Source organism: Mesoplodon bidens (assembly GCF_964165515.1).
Source record: "Mesoplodon bidens genome assembly, chromosome: 11".
Lineage (NCBI taxonomy): Eukaryota > Metazoa > Chordata > Mammalia > Artiodactyla > Ziphiidae > Mesoplodon > Mesoplodon bidens.
Genome location: NC_138167.1, coordinates 68,855,968 through 68,877,708, shown reverse-complemented (window position 1 = coordinate 68,877,708; position 21,741 = coordinate 68,855,968). Strand labels below are relative to the sequence as shown.

The 21,741-nt window shown below is 51.7% G+C and overlaps 1 protein-coding gene across 1 annotated transcript in view; it reads right to left on the bottom strand.

Moving 5' to 3' along the window:
• Window positions 1-247: 247 nt before the first annotated feature.
• CACNG2 (calcium voltage-gated channel auxiliary subunit gamma 2) overlaps window positions 248-21,741 on the bottom strand; it is a 118,600-nt gene continuing 97,106 nt past the window's right edge. Inside the window, exons 2-4 of the mRNA XM_081250382.1 lie at window positions 17,956-18,039; window positions 2,824-2,964; window positions 248-1,334 (exon numbers count right to left, since the gene is read on the bottom strand). Coding sequence (XP_081106508.1) covers window positions 799-1,334; window positions 2,824-2,964; window positions 17,956-18,039 — 761 coding nt within the window. The 3' untranslated portion in view covers window positions 248-798. The remainder of the gene's footprint in view (window positions 1,335-2,823; window positions 2,965-17,955; window positions 18,040-21,741) is intronic.

Sequence of the window (21,741 nt, the reverse complement as noted above, 5' to 3'; positions counted from 1 at the left end):
AAGGACTGGGAACCCTGGGGCCGGACAAGCCCCAGGTGCACCCCCCTCCAGGCACCTTTCGGATAGGAGGGACCAGGGACTCTTGGGTCACCTGGAGGCTTACAATTGCCCCATCAATGCTGGGTGGAGCCAGCTTGCAAGCCACCTAGCGTTCCTAGGGCACTCATGCAGAAGCTCCAGGGACCTGGCAGTGACCGGGAGGCTCACCTGGCCCCGGGGCCCCTGAGTCTCCACCCCCCCACACTCACCCAGGGCGGCAGAGCCAGCTTGGGGTTAAAGGGACCAGAAAAGTAACTCTTCCGCATGAAGAAAAAGTAACATAAACCCCTGATAAATGCAAAGAACATTTCCCTTCCTTTCTGCTCCTTCTCCTTTTTTTTGCTTTAATATTATCTTGGTTCCCTTGTATGTTTTCATTTAAATTGGTTTTTATTAAACGTTAAAATAATGGTACATGGGAAATCATGCATTTTCTTTTAGATTTATTTTCTATTTTTAATTTTTATCCTCTCTTGCTTTTTTTAAAGTTTGTTTTTCCTTCCCTCGTTTATAGTTTTGCACATTTTCTATTGTTTTGCTTCTTTGTTCCTCTTATATGTTGTTCTGTTTTTTTAAAATTTACTCATGTTTTTCTCTTTTTTTGTTGTTTTTGCTTTTGGAAGGTTTGTCCCCCGTGGATGTTTTCGTTTCCTCCCCCTCCCCCCCACCCCCTGGCCCACCCCGCGGGCCACGCCCCGCTTCCCGGCTCTGCCCGGGACCGCGGCGGCGGCGGCGGCGCCGGCGAGGCCCGCGGGAGCTTCATACGGGGGTGGTCCGGCGGTTGGCTGCGTTGGAGTGGAGAGAGTCTTTGTTCTCTTTCTGGATACAGTTGTGAACTTGGAGGAAGCTGTTATCCCTGTCGGAGTTGTAGGTGGCGGTGGGCGTGGTGGCGGCCTTCAGGGGGTCCCTGCTGAGGGTGTACATGGAGATCTCCGTGGACGGCAGGGTGTTGAAGCCCTTGATGCCCGCGGGGGAGGCGTCCCTGGAGTGAGAGGGCTCGCTGGAGCGGGAGCTGGAGCGGCTGCGGCGCTGGTAGCGGTAGCGGTAACTGGGGATGCGGGTGATGGCGGAGGCCTGGAGGTAGTCCGTGGCGCGGGCCGTGGCCCGCAGCTGTTTGTGCCGGTCGATAAACATGTGCACGGCCAGCACCCCGACCATCTCGGCGATGATGAAGGACAGGGCTCCGAAATAGAAGGACCAGCCGTACGAGTAGCTATTCTTTTTGGAGTCGCTCTTGGAAGGGTCTCCGGCATTGGCAGATATGTACACTATGATGCCAATGATGTTACTCAGACCTGCAGGCAGAGGGTGGGCGCGGGGCGGGGAGGGAAGCAGAGGGAAGGATCGTTAGTTTCCAAGGAGGATGCCAGGCCCCGGGCAGGGTGAAGGGACGAGGAACAGCTGGAGGGTCTTTCCCTGGTCCAGCGTTTTCATGGAGAACAGATGGGCCGGTCTAGAGGGGTGTTGCAAGCATCACCGTACTATCCTATTATTCCATTTGGAGAGAGCTGCAAAGGGAAGAGCTAATGGAAACAGAGCTATGGGAAGAAGGGAAAGAAGCAAGGGGCATCCTACAGTGTATTGAGTAGTAATAATAATAGTAATAATAATAATATTGTTTATTGAGCATTTACTACCTGCTTGCACTGCTGAGTGCTTTTCAAGGGGTTTGCAGATGAGAAAACAGATTGCAGAGAGGTTAAGTAACTTGCTCAAGGCTGCACAGGGATTTGAAGCTGGTGTAGCAGGGGGTTAAGACTGGCTCCTAGAGCCAGACTGTCTGGATGCAAAGCCTCTGGCAAAGGAACTGTTGTTTGAGTTTCCATATCTGTACTGACGAACCTAGTTGCAGGGCAGGAATAAAGAGGTAGACATAGAGAATGGACTTGAGGACATGGGTTGGGAGGGCGAAGCTGGGGCGAGGTGAGAGTACCATCGACATACAGACACGACCGAGTGTGAAACAGTTGGCTGGTGGGAAGCAGCAGCACAGCACAGGGAAATCGGCTCCGTGCTTTGCGATGACTTAAAGGGGTGGGATAGGGAGGGTGGGAGGGAGGCTCAAGAGGGAGGGGATATGGGGACATGTGTATGCATATGGCTGATTCGCTTTGTTGTGCAATAGAAATTAATGCAGTACTGTGAAGCAATTATACTCCAATAAAGATCTATTAAAAAAATAATAGGACTTACTTACCCCTGTCGGGTCATGGGGAGGATTAATATATTTGAATACATATGAGTTGATGCATGTGAGTTAATACACATGAAAGCTGTGAAGTCTGCATGTGGTAGGTGCTGCTTAAACGTTAGTCGTTCTTATTAAATGGCTCATACTACAGCCCATGTTCTTTTTCTGGCATCTGAAGCCAATGTGACTTGTCACGTAACTGGGCTGAGAAATGTGGTTTTGGGTGCCTGCCTGCTCCCACCTGGGTAGGACAGTGAGAGGAGAGGGCAAGTGAGGATAAGCCTAGTGTCCTGAGAGGATCCTGAGATTGGGGCCTTTTTCCAGGAGGTGGGAGAAAGATGCATCGTTGGGCTAAAGGACATGGTCTGGGGATGGTCCTGGAGGACTCCATGGGGGGCTCGGGCATTGCATTGGGGTGGGAGCCCCAGCACAGCCTGTCTTCCTTGCGGCTCAGCCTGTTGCAAGGCCCGGAAATTCCTCTCTGCTCTCCCCTCCTCTCTGTGCCAGGTCCTCCCAGCCACTGGGCACCCAACCTCAGCCTTCTCCCCACCGGTGGGCCTGGACTCTGGCCCACCTGGCTCAGCAGCTGTTACCTGCAGACACAAAGAAGATGCCGGCACTCAGGATGATGTTGTGTCGAGTCTTGTAGAACTCGCTGGCTGCGATGCAGAGTCCACCCATGAAGAGCAGAATCACACTCAGGATGGGGAAGATGCTCGAGGCCCTCACAGCCCCTGGAGAACATGGGGGGTGGGGGAGAGAGAACGGCAGGGCTATGAGACAGGGATTGGGGGGGAGGACACAGTAGGGAGGGGCAAGAGCAGTCCACAGGAGCCGGCCTGGGGGTGGGTTATGGACACAGGACCAGAGTGGAGGTTGTTTCGCAACACTAGAGAGGGAGGGAGAGGGAGCAATCCACTGCCTGGCTCACAGCCCTTCAGGGACGCTCCACTTCCTCAAGGATCAAACCCCAGCGCTTCATGAGCCCCACAGGGCCCCATGGGACTTGGTCTCTGCCCATCCCCACATTCCCTCTCGTCCAGCCATGGCAAACTTCCCATGACTCATTAATGCACGTTTCTGACTTTTGACATACCGAGCTTTCTTCCTAGAATGTCTTTCCTGCTCTTTTTCACTCAGCAAACTTCTATTCATCCATCAAAACCCAGCTCAAGGGTTTCCCTGGTGGCGCAGTGGTTGAGAGTCCGCCTGCCAATGCAGGGGACGCGGGTTCGTTCCCCGGTCCGGGAGGATCCCACGTGCCGCGGAGCGGCTGGGCCCGTGAGCCGTGGCTGCTGGGCCTGCACGTCCGGAGCCTGTGCTCCGCGGCGGGAGAGGCCGCAGCGGTGAGAGGCCCGCGTACCACAAAAAAAAAAAACAACCCAGCTCAAAAGTCCCCTCCCCGCCACAAAGCATTTCCTGACTTCCTTAGGCAAAGTTGTTAGCTCTCTCCTCTGCACTTTGGGGCACTTGGGGCACATGGAAAGGCAGTGTGTTTTAGTGGTTGGACGCTGGCTTTGGCGTTTATTAGCTGGATAAGTTTGGGTAAGTCATCTCACCTTTGTGCCTCGATTTCCTCACCTGTAAAATAGGGATGGTGACAGTGCCTGCCTCCTAAGATTGCTGTGAGGATTAAATGAGTTAATTCTGATAATGTACTTAGATAAGTCTCTGAAGGCACATAGTAAACATTTGATAAATGATAGTTATTATAGTAAATATGTGCTTATATATATATGTGTCCACCATAGGTCATGGGTTCCCATGAGAGCCAGGATGTAGCTGTTTTTTCAGTTCTCTCCCTTCATTCGTTCTGTCCCCACCACCTAGTTCAAAGCCAAAGACACAGTAAGCCTCTGATACAAGCTTGCCTTGTGAATAAACGTGGAGAGGTGGTCCAGGAAGAGGAAGAAGCTGACACATTGCAAAGAAAAAAGAAAAGAAAAAGAAAAACAAAAAGCAAATTAAAAAACCCTTCAGGATAAGTTAAGAAGGAAGGGCTAACAGGCAGGGGAAGAAAATATTTTAATGACTATTTTACTCCTGCGTGTGGGAGGATGAGAATGCAGAGGGGCACGGACGGCTGAGGGCAAAGGGAAGGCGGCAGAGGGTCTACAGTGGGGGGACAGTGTCTGAAAGATGACCCAGAGGGGTGGAGTCCTCTACAAAGTGTGTCTGGAAAGTAAAATATTTTTTTCTATCCAGATTCAAATAGGCAGAGAGTGATCTCAGGGCTCCTGACTCCCTGTCCTGGGAGCTATGGACAGGCAGGAGACAGAGGTGTCTGGAGGCTAGTGTAAGGAAAGGGATGCTTTCTTGACATGTTTGGGTGGCTTGAATGGTAACCTAGGAAGTTGAGTCCTTTTAGACAGAGGGCCCTTTGGCTCGGCCCAGAGGTTGGCTGGGGGGTCTATGTTTTGGAGGGGAAGTGCCTCCCCAATGCCCCACCCCTGTTCCTTTTGGTGGCAGTGTGACCACGAAGGATATGTGAAGAAGAGAATTTTTCTATATAGCACTCGAAGAATTTTTCTAAGAGTTTCAGGCAGTTTGCTGTGACGTGTGATGTAAAACCCTTCTCTTCTCTCCCCCCTGGATCTTCTTCAGTAAGGCTACACTGCTAGTGATGCTCCTGGATGAGTGGATTGTTTTGAGGGGCCTTGAAGAAGGGTGGAGTTCTGCATCCGGGGTGGGGGGGACCTTGCTGCCCATATAGAAGCAGTGGTGAGAGGGTGGAGGACAGCTGTGTTACTCAGCAATCCAGTACCCCTCTCCCACTGCAGGCAAGGACAGTGCTGCCTCCCTCCCAGACCCGAGCGGATGTTCTCTTCCTGCAAGTCATTTCTGAGATGACAAGCTATATCCCCAACCTCATCCCCCAGCCCACACCCCCCCGCACAGACACGCATGCCCAGACGTGCACACTCATAGCTACCTGGATGCCAATCTTCATAAGCACACAGAGATGGTAAGAACGTATTGAAGACCCAGAGCACAAGAGATAGTATTGGTGAAGCACCCACACCATGTTGGGTCTGATGTACATGTTATAATTTAATCCTTGTAACACCCCTGCAGGGTGTATTTTTTGCCACAATTTACAGATGAGAAAACTGAGTTTCAGAGAGGTGAAGTAACTTGCTCAAAGCCACCCAGCTAGTAAGTCAGGATTCAAGCCCAGATCAGCCCAACTCTTGGACTACCCTGGACTCTCCCTCTGGGGATTTCAAAGAGCCTGGGAAGCATGCAGGGTCCAGAAATCGGGGTTCTGGTCTCAGCTCTGCCACTCACTTGCTGTGTGGCTGAGATAAGTACCTTGCCCTCTCTGGTTTCCCCATGTGTAAAATGGGTGTGGACCGTTAGCCGATTTCTAATGCTTTTGCCCTCTCCATGTGGATATGATTTCTGACCAACTGGAAAGGGGGACGACAGCATAAAGAAAGAAAGAGAGACTGGTGTGACTTCCAAGGGGCAGTGGTGGCCGCTCAGATGAGCAAGGCAGATGAAGTTCTCTGACCTTCTCCCTCCAAGAAAGCAGGTTCTTCCTGCCCGCAGTATGCTGCGTTTGGCAGACTGGGACTGCATCCTCAGAGCTCATGCCTCACAGCAGCCCTGGGCCTGACGTTTCCAGTTCAGTCTGGTCTGCTGTGGGAGCCTGGGTGTCCCACCTCAGCCTTCCTGCCGGTAGAGAGAGGGAGCACCAGCTGTGGAGGGAGATGAGAAACTGTGTGTGCGCGCGTGCGCATGGGCATGTGTGTGTGTGTGTGTGTGTGCGTGATAAAGAGCGGGGAGGCTGGAGGGAGAGGTCTGTTGTATTGCAGCCAGCAGAGAGCAATGTGGAGAAAACAGGACCACTTCACAAGGTACCAAAGCAGCTTATGATATGGTGACAAGCAGGCAACACAAACAGAAGCCTCTTCACTCCGGCACAGCCAACCCAGACACTAGCTTCCCTTGGAAGAGGCCTCTTTGCCCAGAAAAAAGGTGACAGGGGGAAGCCGGTAAACAGTGCCAAGCCTAGGAAGGCCGAAGTCCGCAGGACCCAGATTCAGGCTGGCAGGAAGCTGGTTTGGAGCAGGCAGGGACCCCTACACTGAAACAATCTCTCAAAAGAGGTCTTTCTGGCTGGGCAATGTCACAGACAGAGTGGGGATTTTGGAGTTAAGTCACACCTAACTTCAGATCCTGGCTTTGTCACTTACTAACTGTGTGACCTTGGTCAAGAAATTAACACAACGTTGTAAATCAACTATACTTCAATAAAATTGAAAAAAAAAGAATCTGCATTTTAACAAGATCCTGGTAACAAGACTTGCATGTGTCTGAAAGTTTGAGAAGCACTATTGTAAGGGTTAAATTGGATAAGATCTGTATTGTTTCTGATGCTAGGCGGGCAGTAAAAGGTAGCAATTTTTTTTTCTTTTCTTTTTTTTTTTTTTAAGAAGATGTTGGGGGTAGGAGTTTATTAATTAATTAATTTATTTTTGCTGTGTTGCGTCTTCGTTTCTGTGCGAGAGCTTTCTCTAGTTGTGGCAAGCGGGGGCCACTCTTCATCGCGCTGCGCGGGCCTCTCACTATCGCGGCCTCTCTTGCTGTGGAGCACAGGCTCCAGACGCGCAGGCTCAGTAGTTGTGGCTCACGGGCCTAGTCGCTCCGCGGCATGTGGGATCCTCCCAGACCAGGGCTCGAACCTGTGTCCCCTGCGTTAGCAGGCAGACTCTCAACCACTGCACCACCAGGGAAGCCCTTTTTGTTATTTCTAATGTCCTTTCCCCTTCATGCCAGACACATGAATTGTCCTGACTTCCCACTAAGGCTGGGGTGGTCTTACCGCTAAAATCTATCGTGAGGGGCAGAAAATATCTCATTTATTCAATGCACAAGTATTTATTGATCTCCTATGAGTAAGCATATTAACACCTACTGACATTTCTGGGGCTCTTCCTATGTGCCAGGCCCTGTGCTAAGTACCTTCCATGGATGAACCCACTTAAACCTCCTACCAACCCCATGAGCCATGGGCCTTGGCTTAAAGGAGATTACAAATACCTAAAGCAGGCACTGGTAAACTTTTTCTGTAAAGGGACACATCGTCAATGTTTGTGGCTTTGCTGGCCATATGGTCTCTGTTGCAATTACTCAACTCTGCCCTTGTAGCCTGAGAACAACCATGGGCAATATGTGAACAAATGAGTGTGGATGTGTTCCAATAAAGCTTTATTTATAGAAACAGTTGGTAGGCCAAATTTAGCCTAACCGTTGCAATTTGGCCACCCCAGGCGGAGAGCATAATACACTGTACTGGGGAAAAGCTGTGTGGTTCAGAGCGGGGAGATGCTTTGCTCTTGACTGAGTGGCCATCACCGTGCCTTGTTCCAGGCTGGGCACAGAAGGCATAGGGGAGCAAAACCAGGCCTGGTCCATGCCGTTATAGGGCTTTCATTCTCATGAGGGAGATACAGCACAGATGAACATGTAATTACCAACCAGGATGAAGTGCTGAGGAAGAAAGGTACCCATACGGCACCGTGAAGGCAAGGGACAGGCTAATGTCACCTGTAGATGGCTGATGTTGCCTGAGGGATCAGAGTATGGTGGGACTGTGTACATATAGTACACTGCTTTCATTTACAACTCCATGAAGTAAGTGCTGTAATTACCCCCATCACACACAGGCTAAAACTGAGGCTCAGAGAGGTTAAGCCTTCACTCAAGGCCACCCAGCGAGGAAATGGAGGAGCTGGGTTGTGAACCCAGGGATTCTGAGTCCAGGCTCTGCGTGCCTAACAACTGCACCCCCTGGCTCTCAGAGCATCCTCTGAACTCACATGGGCAACAGGGAGGGTTTCCCTGAGAGGGTGATGTTGGTGCTGAGATGGATGGATAAGAGAAGCTAATTGGGCAGAGTAGAGGCAGGGTGTTCTAGGGAGGATGTGGCATGAGCAAGGGCTGGAGGAATCATGGCTCATCTGGGGACGTGAAAGGGCTGGTCACAAAGAGTCAGTGCGGGGCCTTGGGGAGCTCTAAGGAAGATGAGGCAGGCTGGGGCCAGGCCACACAGGAACTCACGGGCCGTCTTTAAAGAATCCGCCTGCCAATGCAGGAGACACGGGTTTGAGCCATGGTCCAGGAAGCAACTAAGCCTGTGCCCCACAACTACTGAGCCTGCGCTCTAGAGCCCGCGAGCCACAATTACTAAGCCCACGTGCCACAACTACTGAAGCCCGCATGCCTAGAGCCCGTGCTCCGCAACAAGAGAAGCCACCGCAGTGAGAAGCCCGCGCACTGCAACAAAGAGTAGCCCCCGCTCGCTGCAACTAGAGAAAAGCCCGCACACAGCAACGAAGACCCAGGGCAGCCATAAACAAACAAACAAACAAACAAATAAATAAATAAATTTATAAAGGCCTTAAAGCCGACAGGGCTGTCATGATCTGATGTGCATTTTAATAAGCAAATGAATATGTCAATCCCAATCTCTCAATTTATCCACCTCCCTTACCCCCTAGAAACCACAAGCTTGTTCTCTACATCTGTAACTCTATTTCTGTTTTGTAGGTAAGTTCATTTGTACCCTTTTTTTAGATTCCACACATAAGCGATGTCATATGATGTTTGTCTTTCTCTGACTTACTTCACTCGGTATTAGAATAGATAACTAATAAGGACCTACTGTATAGAACAGGGAACTCTACTCAATACTCTGTAATGGCCTATATGGGAAAAGGATCTGAAAAAGAGTGGATATATGCATGTATATAACAGATTCACTTTGCTGTACATCTGACACTAACACAACGTTGTAAATCAACTATACTCCAAGAAAATTTAAAAAAATAAACAAAGCAAATTAATTAAGAAGGGGTCCAGGGTAGCTACAGGGCACCAGGAGTAGGTGCTGCTGACCAGGCGATGGTGGTACTTGGACCAGGGTGGGTACAAAGAGTGTGGGCAGAGGTGGCTGGCTTTGAGGGATGTTTAGGAGGTGAAGTAAAACGTGGTGATGAGTGGATATGGGTGGAGAAGAGGGTGGCGTTGAGGATAACTTCTGGGTCTCAGGTTTGCTGGCTGGCTGGATACAACCACTTATGCAACTGGGAGAGGATCAAGCCTAAGGGGTGAGGGGAGGGAAATCAAGGTTTGGTTTGGGGCACGTGGAGTCTGAGATGTTTTGGGGACACACACGTAGAGTGTGGAGGGACAGTCGAATGTGTAAGATTGGGAAGTGGAGGTGCACTCTGGGCTGAAGCTGTAAACAGGGGCGTCACAGACACAGGTGAGCACAGCAGAGCTTGAGCTTGGAAGAGTACAAGGGTTCACCTTGAGGCTTGGGGAGCCCCAGTGTTCAGTGACTGGCTTGGGAAGACCTTGGGCCAATCTCATGGTGTCCCGGGGCCTTCATTTCCTTGTCTGTAAAATGGGGCTGAAAATTGGAACTCTGTCTAACTTACAGGGTGACAGTGGTTAACTAGGAAGAAGAATGTGGAAGCTTCTGAAAATACAGAGCCTTGGTAAACTATGAACAATTTATTGTCTTCTATGCTGGTGACAGAAATGAAGAGTGTCATAAGTACCCAGGAGGGAATGACATCTTGCCTTTTGGAGGGGGCGGTCTCAGCCATAAGCTCGCTCACCCTCTTTTTGGCCAAATTCTGTAGACAAACCATCTCGTGATCCAGTGCCCTGTGGGCCTGGCACCTATGGTGTCCTGCTGTGGTGGACACAGCTGGAGGACAGGCAGACAGCTGCACACAGGGGCTCCACTTCCCCACTCGGTCTGGCGGGGGTGGTCCCTGGGGGTGGGGAGAGGTGGGCAGACCTCTTCCTGGGGCCCACTCTTTGCCTGGCCCATCCTGGGGCCTGAGTGTGGGCTTTCCCTTCTTTGGGTCTCAGGTCTGGCTCAGATGAGGTTGGACCAGATGACGCCTAAGGTTGCATCCATCCCTGGTGGTCCTGTGCCCCCCAGACCTCTGCTTAGGGACCACTCAGCCAGGCTGGCCAGGTGCTGGTCATGCCTTTGATCAAAACAGTTGCCATGATCAGGTAAATAGAAGGCAGGCTCCTTATTATCTGGGCATATTTAACTTTATGCCTGTTATTCCATTTGGAATTCGATCCATTCTAATGGGATAGAATCGCAGATGTGCTGGGGTTGGGAGGACCTTCTAGGCTCTGGGGCATCTCTCGCCCTCTCCTCCTGAATGCTGTGAAAAGGGATAGACTGCCGTAAATGCATGCGCGAGTGAGTGTGAGAAAGTGTGAGTGTGAGAGAGAGAGTGATGGGAGAGAGAGGAGGAGAGGAGGGGAAAGGAGGGGGAGGGAGAGAGGGAGGGAGGCAGAGCCGTCCTGAGTGGTGGTTAGGAGCGTGGGCTCCTGATGTGGACTGCTTAGGGTCCCATCCTGGTCCCCCCACTGGCTGCGTGGCCTCTGTGCCTCTCCTTTCTCATCTGTATAATGGGGACACCAACAATACCCATCTCCTAGAGTTGTTGTGAGATGAATGAAGATAACCTATAAAGTGTCAGGCCAGGCACACACATAGTCAAGTGTTCCATGAACGTTTGTGATATCTACGGACATAGGAAAGGGATTTTGGTGTCCAGCAAGCTTCCTCTGGGAGCACCACCTGTGCAGGTGCTGGATGCTTTCCCACTTCCTGTGGTCTCTGGGGTGGGTGATCAGCTGCACGAGCTCCGGAGAGATGGCCTGAGCGCATCTCACTTGCTGTGCTGCCCGCCAGCCCCCTGAGCCTCCGTGATCTCCTCTGCTGCAGGGCAACCATCAGCACACCCAGCTCCCAGGGCAGCAATGAGGGCTGTTGAGTCAATGCATCCGAGGCTATTGGAACAGTGCCTGGTACCCACTGGCAACAGGAGATGTTAGTTCTCACACAGCAGAGCGTATTATTGCTGCTTCTCATGGGCCTGGGGTTACCTCCACTGATGTTTCCTAAAGTGCAGGTCGTGGAGTCAGCGTGGTGGTAGCTGCATCCAGCACTTAAATAAATGAACCAGGACAGAAGAGAAACTGTCTCCGTGGGCGGAGGGCGCGAAGGGGAGGTGCCGTTCGAGAAGCGTTCGCTCTGGTTGCGTGGATGTGAGTTAGTACGATTTATAGCTTAGATGTTCCCTGACTGCAGGATGTGGTCACACCCACTGTGGTGATCTCTGGAGGGAATGTCCCTCACGACAGGTTTACTGGAAGGGGCTTCAGGTCCGGGGCAGAGGACAGGAGCACGCAGCCTGGAAAACCATCACAGAGGCAGATGGCATCCCACAAAGTGTGCTGGGCTGGGGTAAGTCACTTTCCCTCTCTGGGTCTCGGTTTTTTCCTCATCTGTCTAATGGGAGGGTGGGGCTGGGTGACCCTCGGGGCGTGTCTATCTCCAGCATTTCCGGAGCTGCAAGGATGTCTCCTTGAACTTCTAAACTCTGGTGGGAAGGAGGGGGTGGTGGACTTCCCTCAGTGCTCCCCTGGGGCAGCTGGGGAGCCCTAACAAAGCACCTCCCTAACCCTTGTCTCAGTGTATCCTCAGAGCCCCCTGGGGGACTGGTATTCATCGAGGCTCAGAGAAGTTGAGCAACTGATCCAAGACCACAGAGCAGAGCTCGCCTTGGATTCAGGACCTTTCACTCCAAGTCCCAAGCTCAGACCTTGACTCCTGGCATCCCTCTCACCTCCCACCTAGGAACCCGCTGTGTGCCTGGTGGGACTGGCAGAGGGGAGTGGAGAAGGGGGAACAGGGAGGAGGGGGATTCTCTGAGGCTGGGAAGGGTGGCTTTGGCTCAGCTTGAGACCCTCCATCCGCCTCAGTCCTCATTCTGGGGAGAGGGTGAACGTTCCAGGCGGCTCTAGCGAGGGTGCTTCCTCATTCATTCACTCAGCAAGCATCTCCCGGGCCTGACCGGGGGCAGGCCCTGTGCTGGCCGGGGTGCGAGCAGACCCCCTATTTGCAGCTACTCCCTGCGGTGTCCTCAAGCTGTTCACCATCCAGTGGGAAAGAAGAGTCCGTAACAGAAATTGTGACGTGCAGGCTGGAAAACAGAGCGGCCACCCCCCTGCGACCCAGCCTTCTGGACATTCCCAGCCTCAGAGAAGGACAGCACTGTCCACTGTCTCCCAGCCAGGATGCCTAGGTGTCCTCTTGAGTCCTCTTTCTCTCACCTCCCCCCATGCAGGCTGTCAGTGACACCTGCCGGCCTCAGAACCGGCCCCCTTCTCATCTACCTCCCCGACTTCCGCCCTGGCCTGAGCACCTGTGTGTCCAGCCTGGATTCTGGCCGTCACCTCCTACTGGTCCCTCTGTTTCTGCTGGGACCCCGTAGTCAGTTCTACAGCAGAAGCAGAGCGGTGCTGTCAGCGTGGATGTCAGTCCTCGCCTCTCTGCTCAGAACCTTTTCGTGCCCCAGTCTCAGAGTAAAGCTGACACCCACAAGTCCTGGCCTGGCTTCCCACCCACCGCTCACACCCTCTGCCTCGCTGCATGCCAGCCTCAGACACTTTGCACTGGCTGTTCCCTCTGCCTGGAACCCTCTTCTCAGGGCATCTGCAGGACCAGACTCACTCCCTCACTGCCTTCAGGTCCCTGTTCAAACGTTACCTCCCCAGTGAGGACCTCTCTGACCACTGTACTGAAAACTCTCGCATTCCCTCTCTCCCTTCCTTAATCTTTATCCTTTGTACTTTTCACTGTGTAACATACCGACAATAATGGCTAACACCTCCTGAGTGCTTACTGTGCTCTGGGCTGGAGGGAAGAGCTGTCTTATGCTGACTCACTCAAGCCTCATTACAACCCTGCGAACGTAGGGATGAACATCCTCCCCATCCGGAGGAGTCTGAGTACCAGGGAGTTAACTGAGAAGTGGCAGAGCTGGATTTGAACCCAGGCAGCGTGTGCTAAAGCCCGCCGTTATGTTCTCCTGTCTCCTACTGGTGGTAAAGTTCTGTAAATTTACCCCCAAATAATCCTCAAGGTCCTGCCTGCCTTGGCTGCTTTCCACCTCCCTTACAAATGGCCCCTCTGTCTCCCTTACAGGTGTCCGTTCCTGACACACGGCCGCTCCCAGGGAACTCTCCTCCTGCCTGTTCTTGCTCTCAGGGGGTCAGTGACTCTGGGAAGACGTCAACTCCCAGTTCAAGCGTAATCAGGTGAGATCTCTCTTGAGGGGGAGGAATAGGCCCTGTCCAGAGTCTTCCCTCCCTTCCCCCTTCTGTCCACTGCTGGCTTTGGAAAAAGAGTAGTTGGCATGGCAAGACCCTGATACTGCAACTCTGATGTGTATGTGTGTGTGTGTGTGTGTGTGTGTGTGTGTACATGAACGTGTGACCTATGGGGGCCAAACCCTCCCCTCCCCCTGGGCAGAGTGTGTCAGGGACAGTAGCCATTGCTGGGACCATCACCCCCAGCCCCAAGCTCTGACTGTGGGGTGGGGAGAGCTTCACCCTACCCTGCAGTTTGGGGCCACACTACAGTGGATTTTGAGGTCTAGCACACAGTAGGTGCTTAAGACATGATTGTGGAAGGAGACTAAATTCTTCTGAATCTTCTTCCCCACTCCAAATCTCACTGGGACAGCTGGGAAATACCACTTCCCATCTCCTGGATGCAACACACACACACACACACACCACGAAGAGACCCATGCGCACACAAGTGGACACATGCAAACACACAGGCACTTACATTTAGATTGATAGCCACTCAGACGCATGGACATGCAGGCATCAAAAAACACGGAACACAGTACCGACTCATGCCCTTGTGCACAAGACACAGACACACCAACACACCCTGAGAGTCATAGGAAGTCACACCCTGGTCACCATTGCCTCTGCGCTTCACCAGCTTGAGGTAAGGAGCTTTGGTAAGGAGGGAGAGGGCTAGGGAGGCGCCACACACCGCAGACCCAGCCGATGGCCCCGCAGAGCTGCCTGGGAAAAACAGGCTGGTCACCATTCCTTTGTGGGTAAGGTAGCAATAGGTGGGCAAGGCTTGTATCAGCCACGTCTTCTTGGGGCCAGAGGTCCAGTGGCCCAGAGTGATGATTGGGACCGGCTACAGCTGTTCCTCCCTGGACTCTGCAGCTCAGGAGAAGCTGCGGACCTCCTCACATACTCATGGAGACTGGGGAGTAAGAGCACGCATGCATTCATTCAGTCATTCATTTGTCCCATCAGATGTTAATTCGGCACCTTCCTTCTGCCCTATCCTCCAAGAGGCGCTGGACTTGCCTGAAGCTTGGCCTACTGGCTTGAGAGCAGGTGAGCCCCACTTTCTCTGCCAGCCCAGGAGATAAGCTCTGCGCTCCCGGCCAGCCACGCCCTCCTAGCATTCTCCCTCCTCTCCCTCTGCTCCAGATCCTGCATCCAGCTGGTGGATCATGGATGGCAGGGGTTAACCAGGCCCCCTCGCTGGCCACCCCTCCTCATCTTCTTCCCTGGGGCCTCCTCCTCTGCCTCTAAGCCTTGGAGTCTGAGGCTCAGTTCCTGCACCTCTTCTCTCTCTGCACCACTCCCTTGGTGCCTTCATCAGGCCTCACGGCTCTAAATATCATCTCCAAGCTGACAGCTCTTAGACTCCTGTCTCGGGCCAGGACACCTCCCCGCGGGCCTCTGTAACTTAGTGTGGCTGATACTGAGCTTCCCTCCTTCCCCGTCCCAGCCTGCTCCCTCCACGGACACAAACCTTGGAGCCATCCTTGATTCCTTCCTGTCCCTGGAAATCCTCATGCCGCCTTTCAGAAGACCCTGTATGCGTACCCTCGGGAATACTTTCAGGCTCTGACCCCTTCCCACCTCCTTCACTGCCACCACCTTGGTTCAAGCTGCTGTCCTCTCTTGTCTGGACGATTATAACAGGTTCCTTGCTTTTTGCTTGTTTCCTTCACCAGAATGTAACCCTCACAAAGGCTCTGACTTTCTTTGTTTTGTTCACCTTTGGGTTCCCATACCATCAACAGTGTCCTGTACATGGTGAGTGGTAGTGAGTGTCTCCTGAGTGAACGAATGAATGAATGAATGCTTCTAGAGTCCAAGTCTCTGCATTGGTGCCACCTTCCTTAGGGAACCCTTCTGGAATGATCGCCTCCAGTCAGGCTCCCTCAGCACCCCACACTGCCTTCTATCCCTGCCTGAGGCGTCTATGTTAGGCTCATGAGTCTGTCCAGCCTTCGTGGCAGGTGTGCTGTAGGTTTAACAGACCTGAACCGGAAGCTGACTCAGGCCCCGCCCACCCGGGTGCAGCTCCACTCACCTCCCTGGGCCAAAGGCACACCCATCTCCAGGAGAAGCTCCGCCCACCTCGCTGGGCCCCAGCTTTGCCCACCTCGTTGGGCCAGAAGAATGACCTCTGTCTTCTAGCTTCTCTAGCCAATCAGGTTAGAGCTTAATGGAGGATGATGGGAACTCACATCTTCCAGCTTTAAAAACTAACTTCTGGGCTTCCCTGGTGGCACAGTGGTTGGGGGTCCGCCTGCCGATGTGGGGGGCACGGGTTCGTGCCCCGGTCCGGGAGGATCCCACGTGCCGTGGAGCGGCTGGGCCCGTGAGCCGTGGCCGCTGGGCCTGCGCGTCCGGAGCCTGTGCTCCGCGACGCGGGGGGCCGCAGCAGTGAGAGGCCCGCGTACCGCAAAAAAAAAAAAAAAAAAAGTCACTTTTGTTGTCTGGCCCAGACTGGCATATTACAGATCAAGGGTCAGCAAACTCTGCCAGATGAGGCCTTCTGCCTGTTTTTGTAAGTGAAGTTAAGTTTCAATGGAGCAAGCACAGCCGCGCTCATGTGCTTCTGTATTTGCTTTTGTGCTGCAAGGTCAGGTATGAGTAGTTGGGACAGAGACTGTATGGCCGACAAAGCCTGGAATATTTACTATCTGTCCCTTTACAGAAAAAGTTTGCCAATCTCTGTTACAGATGCTCAAAAAATATGGTTGGATTAAGTCAATTCAAGTCAGACCCTCGGAAACCTGCACTGCTAATGTACATTCAAGTCTTCTGTCCGGAGACACCAAAATGAACCAAACACTCTAAGCAATTCTCTCTTTAAAATTAGGGAAATGGAGGTATAGACTAGGTAGGAATAGCCACTGAAGAATCCTATATCTTTCTTTTATTTAACAAATAGCATTTATTGTGAACCTACTATATTCCAAGAGCTGTTCTAGACAGAGCAAAGAATGAGACAAGGGTCCTGTCCCAACAAGCACTTGGCATCTGGCTGATAAAGCATCACGCCCTCACTGTGTTCAGCCAGTGCAGCTTTGGGTGCTGGCTCTGCTTCGCCCCTCCTTCCACCTCTGCCCTCGGGTGTGTCTCTGCCGGCCCCTGCATCCCAAGTCCAGCTGTTCTCAGAGGGTCCTCCCGCCAGGCTGTGCTCTACCTGCAGCCACGGACTGTGTCTCATTCATTCCTCTGGATCACCACAGCGCTGAGTACGGCCTCTGGCATACAGAAGGCGCTCAATCTGCCTTTATGCCACCACCAGGCTCCTTTGAGAGCCCCAGACCTGGTAATGGGGATGACGACCAAATGACCCTTTAGGAATTCCATCTAAGAGCAGCATCTTGCAGGAATTCATACAGGGAAAGGATGAGCTTTGTAAGATATTTCCCCCCTTTAAAAATAAAGCGGTCAATGACGTGATGTTTCCTTCCCTTCTCTTCCCAGCCGCCTGGCTGGCTTCGTGTTCCATGGGCTTGCAATGAAACCCAGATTTCAGGCTGACCTGAGAGTTAGGTTTTATGTGAGGAGTAATTATTGAAAGCGACAGGGATGATCCATACAATAAAATGCCCCCTACATTTTTCATAAAAGTGATCCAAGGGTAATACTAACCGATGCTGTGGGGGGATGGGAGGGAGGCTTTGGCCCGGGAAGGGGACCTGGGAGCAGAAGAGGGGGGCAATGCTCCTGGGAGGAGGGTAAACTCCCTCAGGACGTGCTGCCTAAGAGCCTGGAGCAGAACTTTCAACCACTTCTGCTCGGGGCGGCTTTGCTGTACCAGGCATCAAGGACCTTTAGCCCCTCTCCTGGAAATCCTTTCCTCCCGGAACATTTTGCCTTGTTAGTTTTTGCTGATTCTTGAGAGATTTCCTTTGGGTCTCAAAATACTTTCTCTTGATAATATGTCTCAGGTGGATTTAAGATCACAGCTCTTACATCAGGATTTAACTTGGACTTGACTTGTGAGGAAAGAAAAAAAATCTCATTGTTTCAGTAGAAGTTCCAGTCTGGCACCGCCTGATGAGTTTCGTCACTGGGTTATTCAAGAAATAGCTACTGAGTGCTTTTTACGGGCCGGGTGCTGGGCTGGGAATACAATCATGAACGAGATAAGTAGAGTCTATCAGAGTCCTAGTGGAGTTGGCAGCACTGTGAGGGAGCTGGCTGCTCAGATAGACCAGGACCCCACAGAGTGATGAAGGTGCTAGGTTCTGGGAACCCCTTCAAGGGCATGGAGGACTTCCTGGAGGAGGTGATATTTCAGCTGAAACCTGGAAGATGAGTAGGAACTTGCCGACCAAGAGGGGAGAGAAGGCTGTTGCAGGCAGAGGGAAACAGCATGCATGAAGGTTTGGCCACTGGGCAGGAGGGGAGGAGGGAGGCTCAGCTTTTTCCTGCCCTCTGTGGTGACAGGGGCCTCTAGATAGTCCTGGCCTTTGACTCTCGAAGGATGGAAGGGCAGGACCCACCACGAGGAAGGAGATAAAAAAAAAATTGCATGCACTCACGGAGGAAATATTCTGCTGTGTCAGCTTCGTAATCTGCATCCTCTGGGAAGTGATCGATTTGCTTGCAGAGACCTTTGAAGTTCCCTGGAAAACAAGGGAAGAAAGAGCTCGTCAGACATCCTAGGCTCCGGGGATTCAGAGCCCACCGGCCTCTTCCAGACTTCTCGCTCTTCTGAAGCTGGCTCAGCCCTCTCCCTCATCCCCGGAGGAAGGTATCGCTTTGTCTGTTTGGACATCTGTCTGGTGAATCAAAACACACACACCCGCGGTGCTGTGGAGAGGATCTAAGGCTTAAGACTTCAAAACCCAGCCTTCCATCTCTGCATCAGGGCTTCTGAGGATTAGCTGAGGCATGGCGGGCAGTGGAGGTTTGAATCTGTGCTGGGGACTGTCACGGAGGAAGCTGGTGAATGTCAGTACACCTGCCTCTGCGCCCCAGCCCGGCTGGGAGTCACCTCGTGTCTTACATGCGAGAAAGCAGATCGCTTTCCAAAGAAGGCCGACCCCAGACGGAGCTGGAGAACATTCCCACAGACCTTTAGATGAGCTTGCAAAGCATTTTCTCACTGGCAGTTACATAGAATTCACTATATGGAGCCCCTGAAAGTTCTGAAATACCCCTAGGGTTGAGCCCCCCAAGGGGGCTGGGCCCTCTGCCAGGCTCTTGGACTACGACTCAACCTGTGAGAGGGGTACTAACATCTCCATTTTACAGATGAGGAAACTGAGGCTCAGGGAGGTTAAATGACTGAATAAGTACTCATGGCCAGGAAATGATGGAATAAGGGCTCAAGCAAAGACCTTTTGGTTCTAAAAATTTCCTTGGTGATTGCTGAGAAAGTGAGAGCTGGCTCAGATGAAAACCCCTAGCCCAGTGTCCAGTGGGCCCCCAGCAGTGATCACTAAATGAATGAGTGAACTATTGAATGTGAACTTCATAAAAACGCATGTGGAGACTAGAATTACAAGCATGGCTGCTTCGTGACAGCAGAGACTTTGTCTGTTTTATTCACGTTGTATCCCCAACACCAGCATAGGCACTATGGATATTGCTTAACTTTCTCTGAATGACTGAACCCTCGGACCTGTGTAGGGAGATATGGCAACAGCGGGTGAGAGGCAAGCTCTGCGGCTGGACTGGCTGGTTCTTGGGTCTGGCTCAGCTTCACGAAGACGCCTCAGTTTTCTCAGAGGAAATTGGAGATCAGAGCAATTCTTCCTTCACAATTGTCACGGGGATTACACGAGTTGACATGTCTAAAGCGCTCAGAGCAGTACCTGGCATGTTAGTAAATGCGCTGGGGGTATTGACGTGAGAGAGATATGAACCTTGACTACATTTAGCCCCTGACATTCAGGATTTTCCTGTGATGGTAGCTAATGTAACCTAATTAATACAGTCCCCAATACGTGTTAGCAATTTCTTTTCTTATTACAGGATATTGAATATAGTTCCCTGTGCTATACAGACCTTGTTGTTCATCCATTCTATATATAATAGTTTGCATCTGCTAATTCCATCCCTCCCCCATACACCCTCCCCCTTGACAACCACAAATCTGTTCTCTATGTCTGTGAGTCTGTTTCTACTTTGTGGATAAGTTCATTTATGTAATATTTTAGATTCCACATATAAGTGATATCATATGGTATTTGGCTTTCTTTTTGACTTCCTTTATTTAGTATGATAATCTCTTGGTCCATCCATGTTGCTGCAAATGGCATTATTTCATTCTTTTTTATGGCTGAGTAGTATTCCATTGTATAAAGAAGTTTTATTATTATTATTTTCAATTTTATTTATTTATTTATTTTTGGTTGCGTTGGGTCTTCATTGCTGCATGCAGGCTTTCTCTAGTTGCGGCGAGCGGGGGCTACTCTTCGTTGCAGTGTGTGGGCTTCTCATTGTGGTGGCTTCTCTTGTTGCGGAGCATGGGCTCTAGGTGCGCGGGCTTCAGTAGCTGTGGCTCGCGGGCTCAGTAGTTGTGGTACACGGGCTTAGTTGCTCCGCGGCATGTGGGATCTTCCCGGACCAGGGTTCGAACCCATGTTCCCTCCATTGGCAGGCGGATTCTAAACCACTGAGCCTCCAGGGAAGTTCCTCTCTGGAGTGCCCGAAAGCCACAGACCTCCCATTTTCAGGAACGACTTCCAGCCCGCTGGCGCGGAGCTTAACACTCCCACCTTCACCCGAAGGAGCAATTTCTTTTCTTATAGGATCCTGAGCCTTTGTAGCCCATGGAGTAGGTTTTATCATGTACTATAGAAATTATTTAGGAATTTTAAGGCATTAGTACACAGACCTGTGTATCTCACATATAGCTGTATACATAGGATACAGGTATGCTTATATAACTAAGTATTTTAGGTATTTCTTGCTGTTATTATGTTACGTAGGTAATTCTATACTACATATTACAGAGAAGATGGTTGATCCTTACTCTCCAACCTCCCCTTAACTGTCTCTATGCCAAATTCGCTTCCTTTCCCAACTTTTGCAAGAAAAACAATTCCCCAGAGCATAACGGAACTTCGGGTAGCTTCACTGCAGCTTTGTAGGATCCGAAGAGCACAGCGTTTCACTGCAGATGCTCCCATCAGGGCAGGCGTCTTCCAAGTGTGGTGGGCAATCTCTTCTCTTGCTCAGCACCCTCCCCACCCCATACCTTGCTGTCTCCCCCTCCTCTGTTGTCCTGATCACGTCCCACGCTGCCCTTGGCATATTGCTGCATTAACCGGAGGCCTCCCGCTCCCCCTACTAGCTTATCCTCCATCCAGCCACACACTCTTCTCTCCTGAGAAGAGTCTTTGTACCCGCTGCTAAGAGGATAACATAGCCTCCCCATTGTTAAAAGTACAAATCGGTGTGTTTACAAAGCACTTTGCAGAGCGCTTTCATTTTCCCTCAATTCGGTCTGACAAATATTTTGTCGGTGCCAGCTTGGTGCCCGGCATCTTTACAAGGAATCCGTACAGGAGGTGAGGCGCGGAGAACGGTACTGACGTGCCCCGAGCTCCTAAAGAATTGGGGGCAGTGTTCAACCCCCAACCAAGGGATCACAGGTGGTGCCTCCACGTCTCTCTTCTAAGGGCCCCACCCTTCGGGCTGGTGGACCACACCTGCACCTTCTCCCCACGCAGCCTGGCTGTCCCGCTGCCCCAGCCCGTGCCTCCGTCAGCCTTGGACCGTTGGGTCCCAGCATGGTGCCTAGCACAGGAGAAGCACTCCGGAGATGCTTGTTGAGAGGCTGTGTCAAATACTCAGCAGCCAGACCTCTCCGGTGAGGTCCAGACCTGGGTATCCAGCTGCTTGTTTGACGTCTCCTGGTGGATGTTTTAAAAGCACCGTACACTCAGCAGGTCCACACTGGAACTCATGATCTGTCCCTCAAGCCTGGTCTTCTGGAGGCACCAACTAGGTCAGCCAATGCCTCTCCATCGCTCCCTTGTGAAAACTGAGCCTAGTTATCATCGCCGACATCTCCTCCTATTCCCTGCAGGCTCCATTTATCACAACGTCCTGTCTGTATTAGCTCTCAGTATCTCTCAAACCCATCGATTTCTTTCCAACAATAGTGACACCCACTGCCAGGTGGGTGCTTCCTTCCCTGGATGACTGCGGTAGGCTCCCCACTGATCATTTTGTACCCACTGTTATCCGTCTCTACAGAGTAATCATAGTGGACCTTTGAAAATGCAAATCTGTTCAAGCCACATCCAATTTGAAACACTCAACAGCTTCTTGATGCTCTTAGGGAAAAGCTCAACATCTTTAACTGGGCCTGA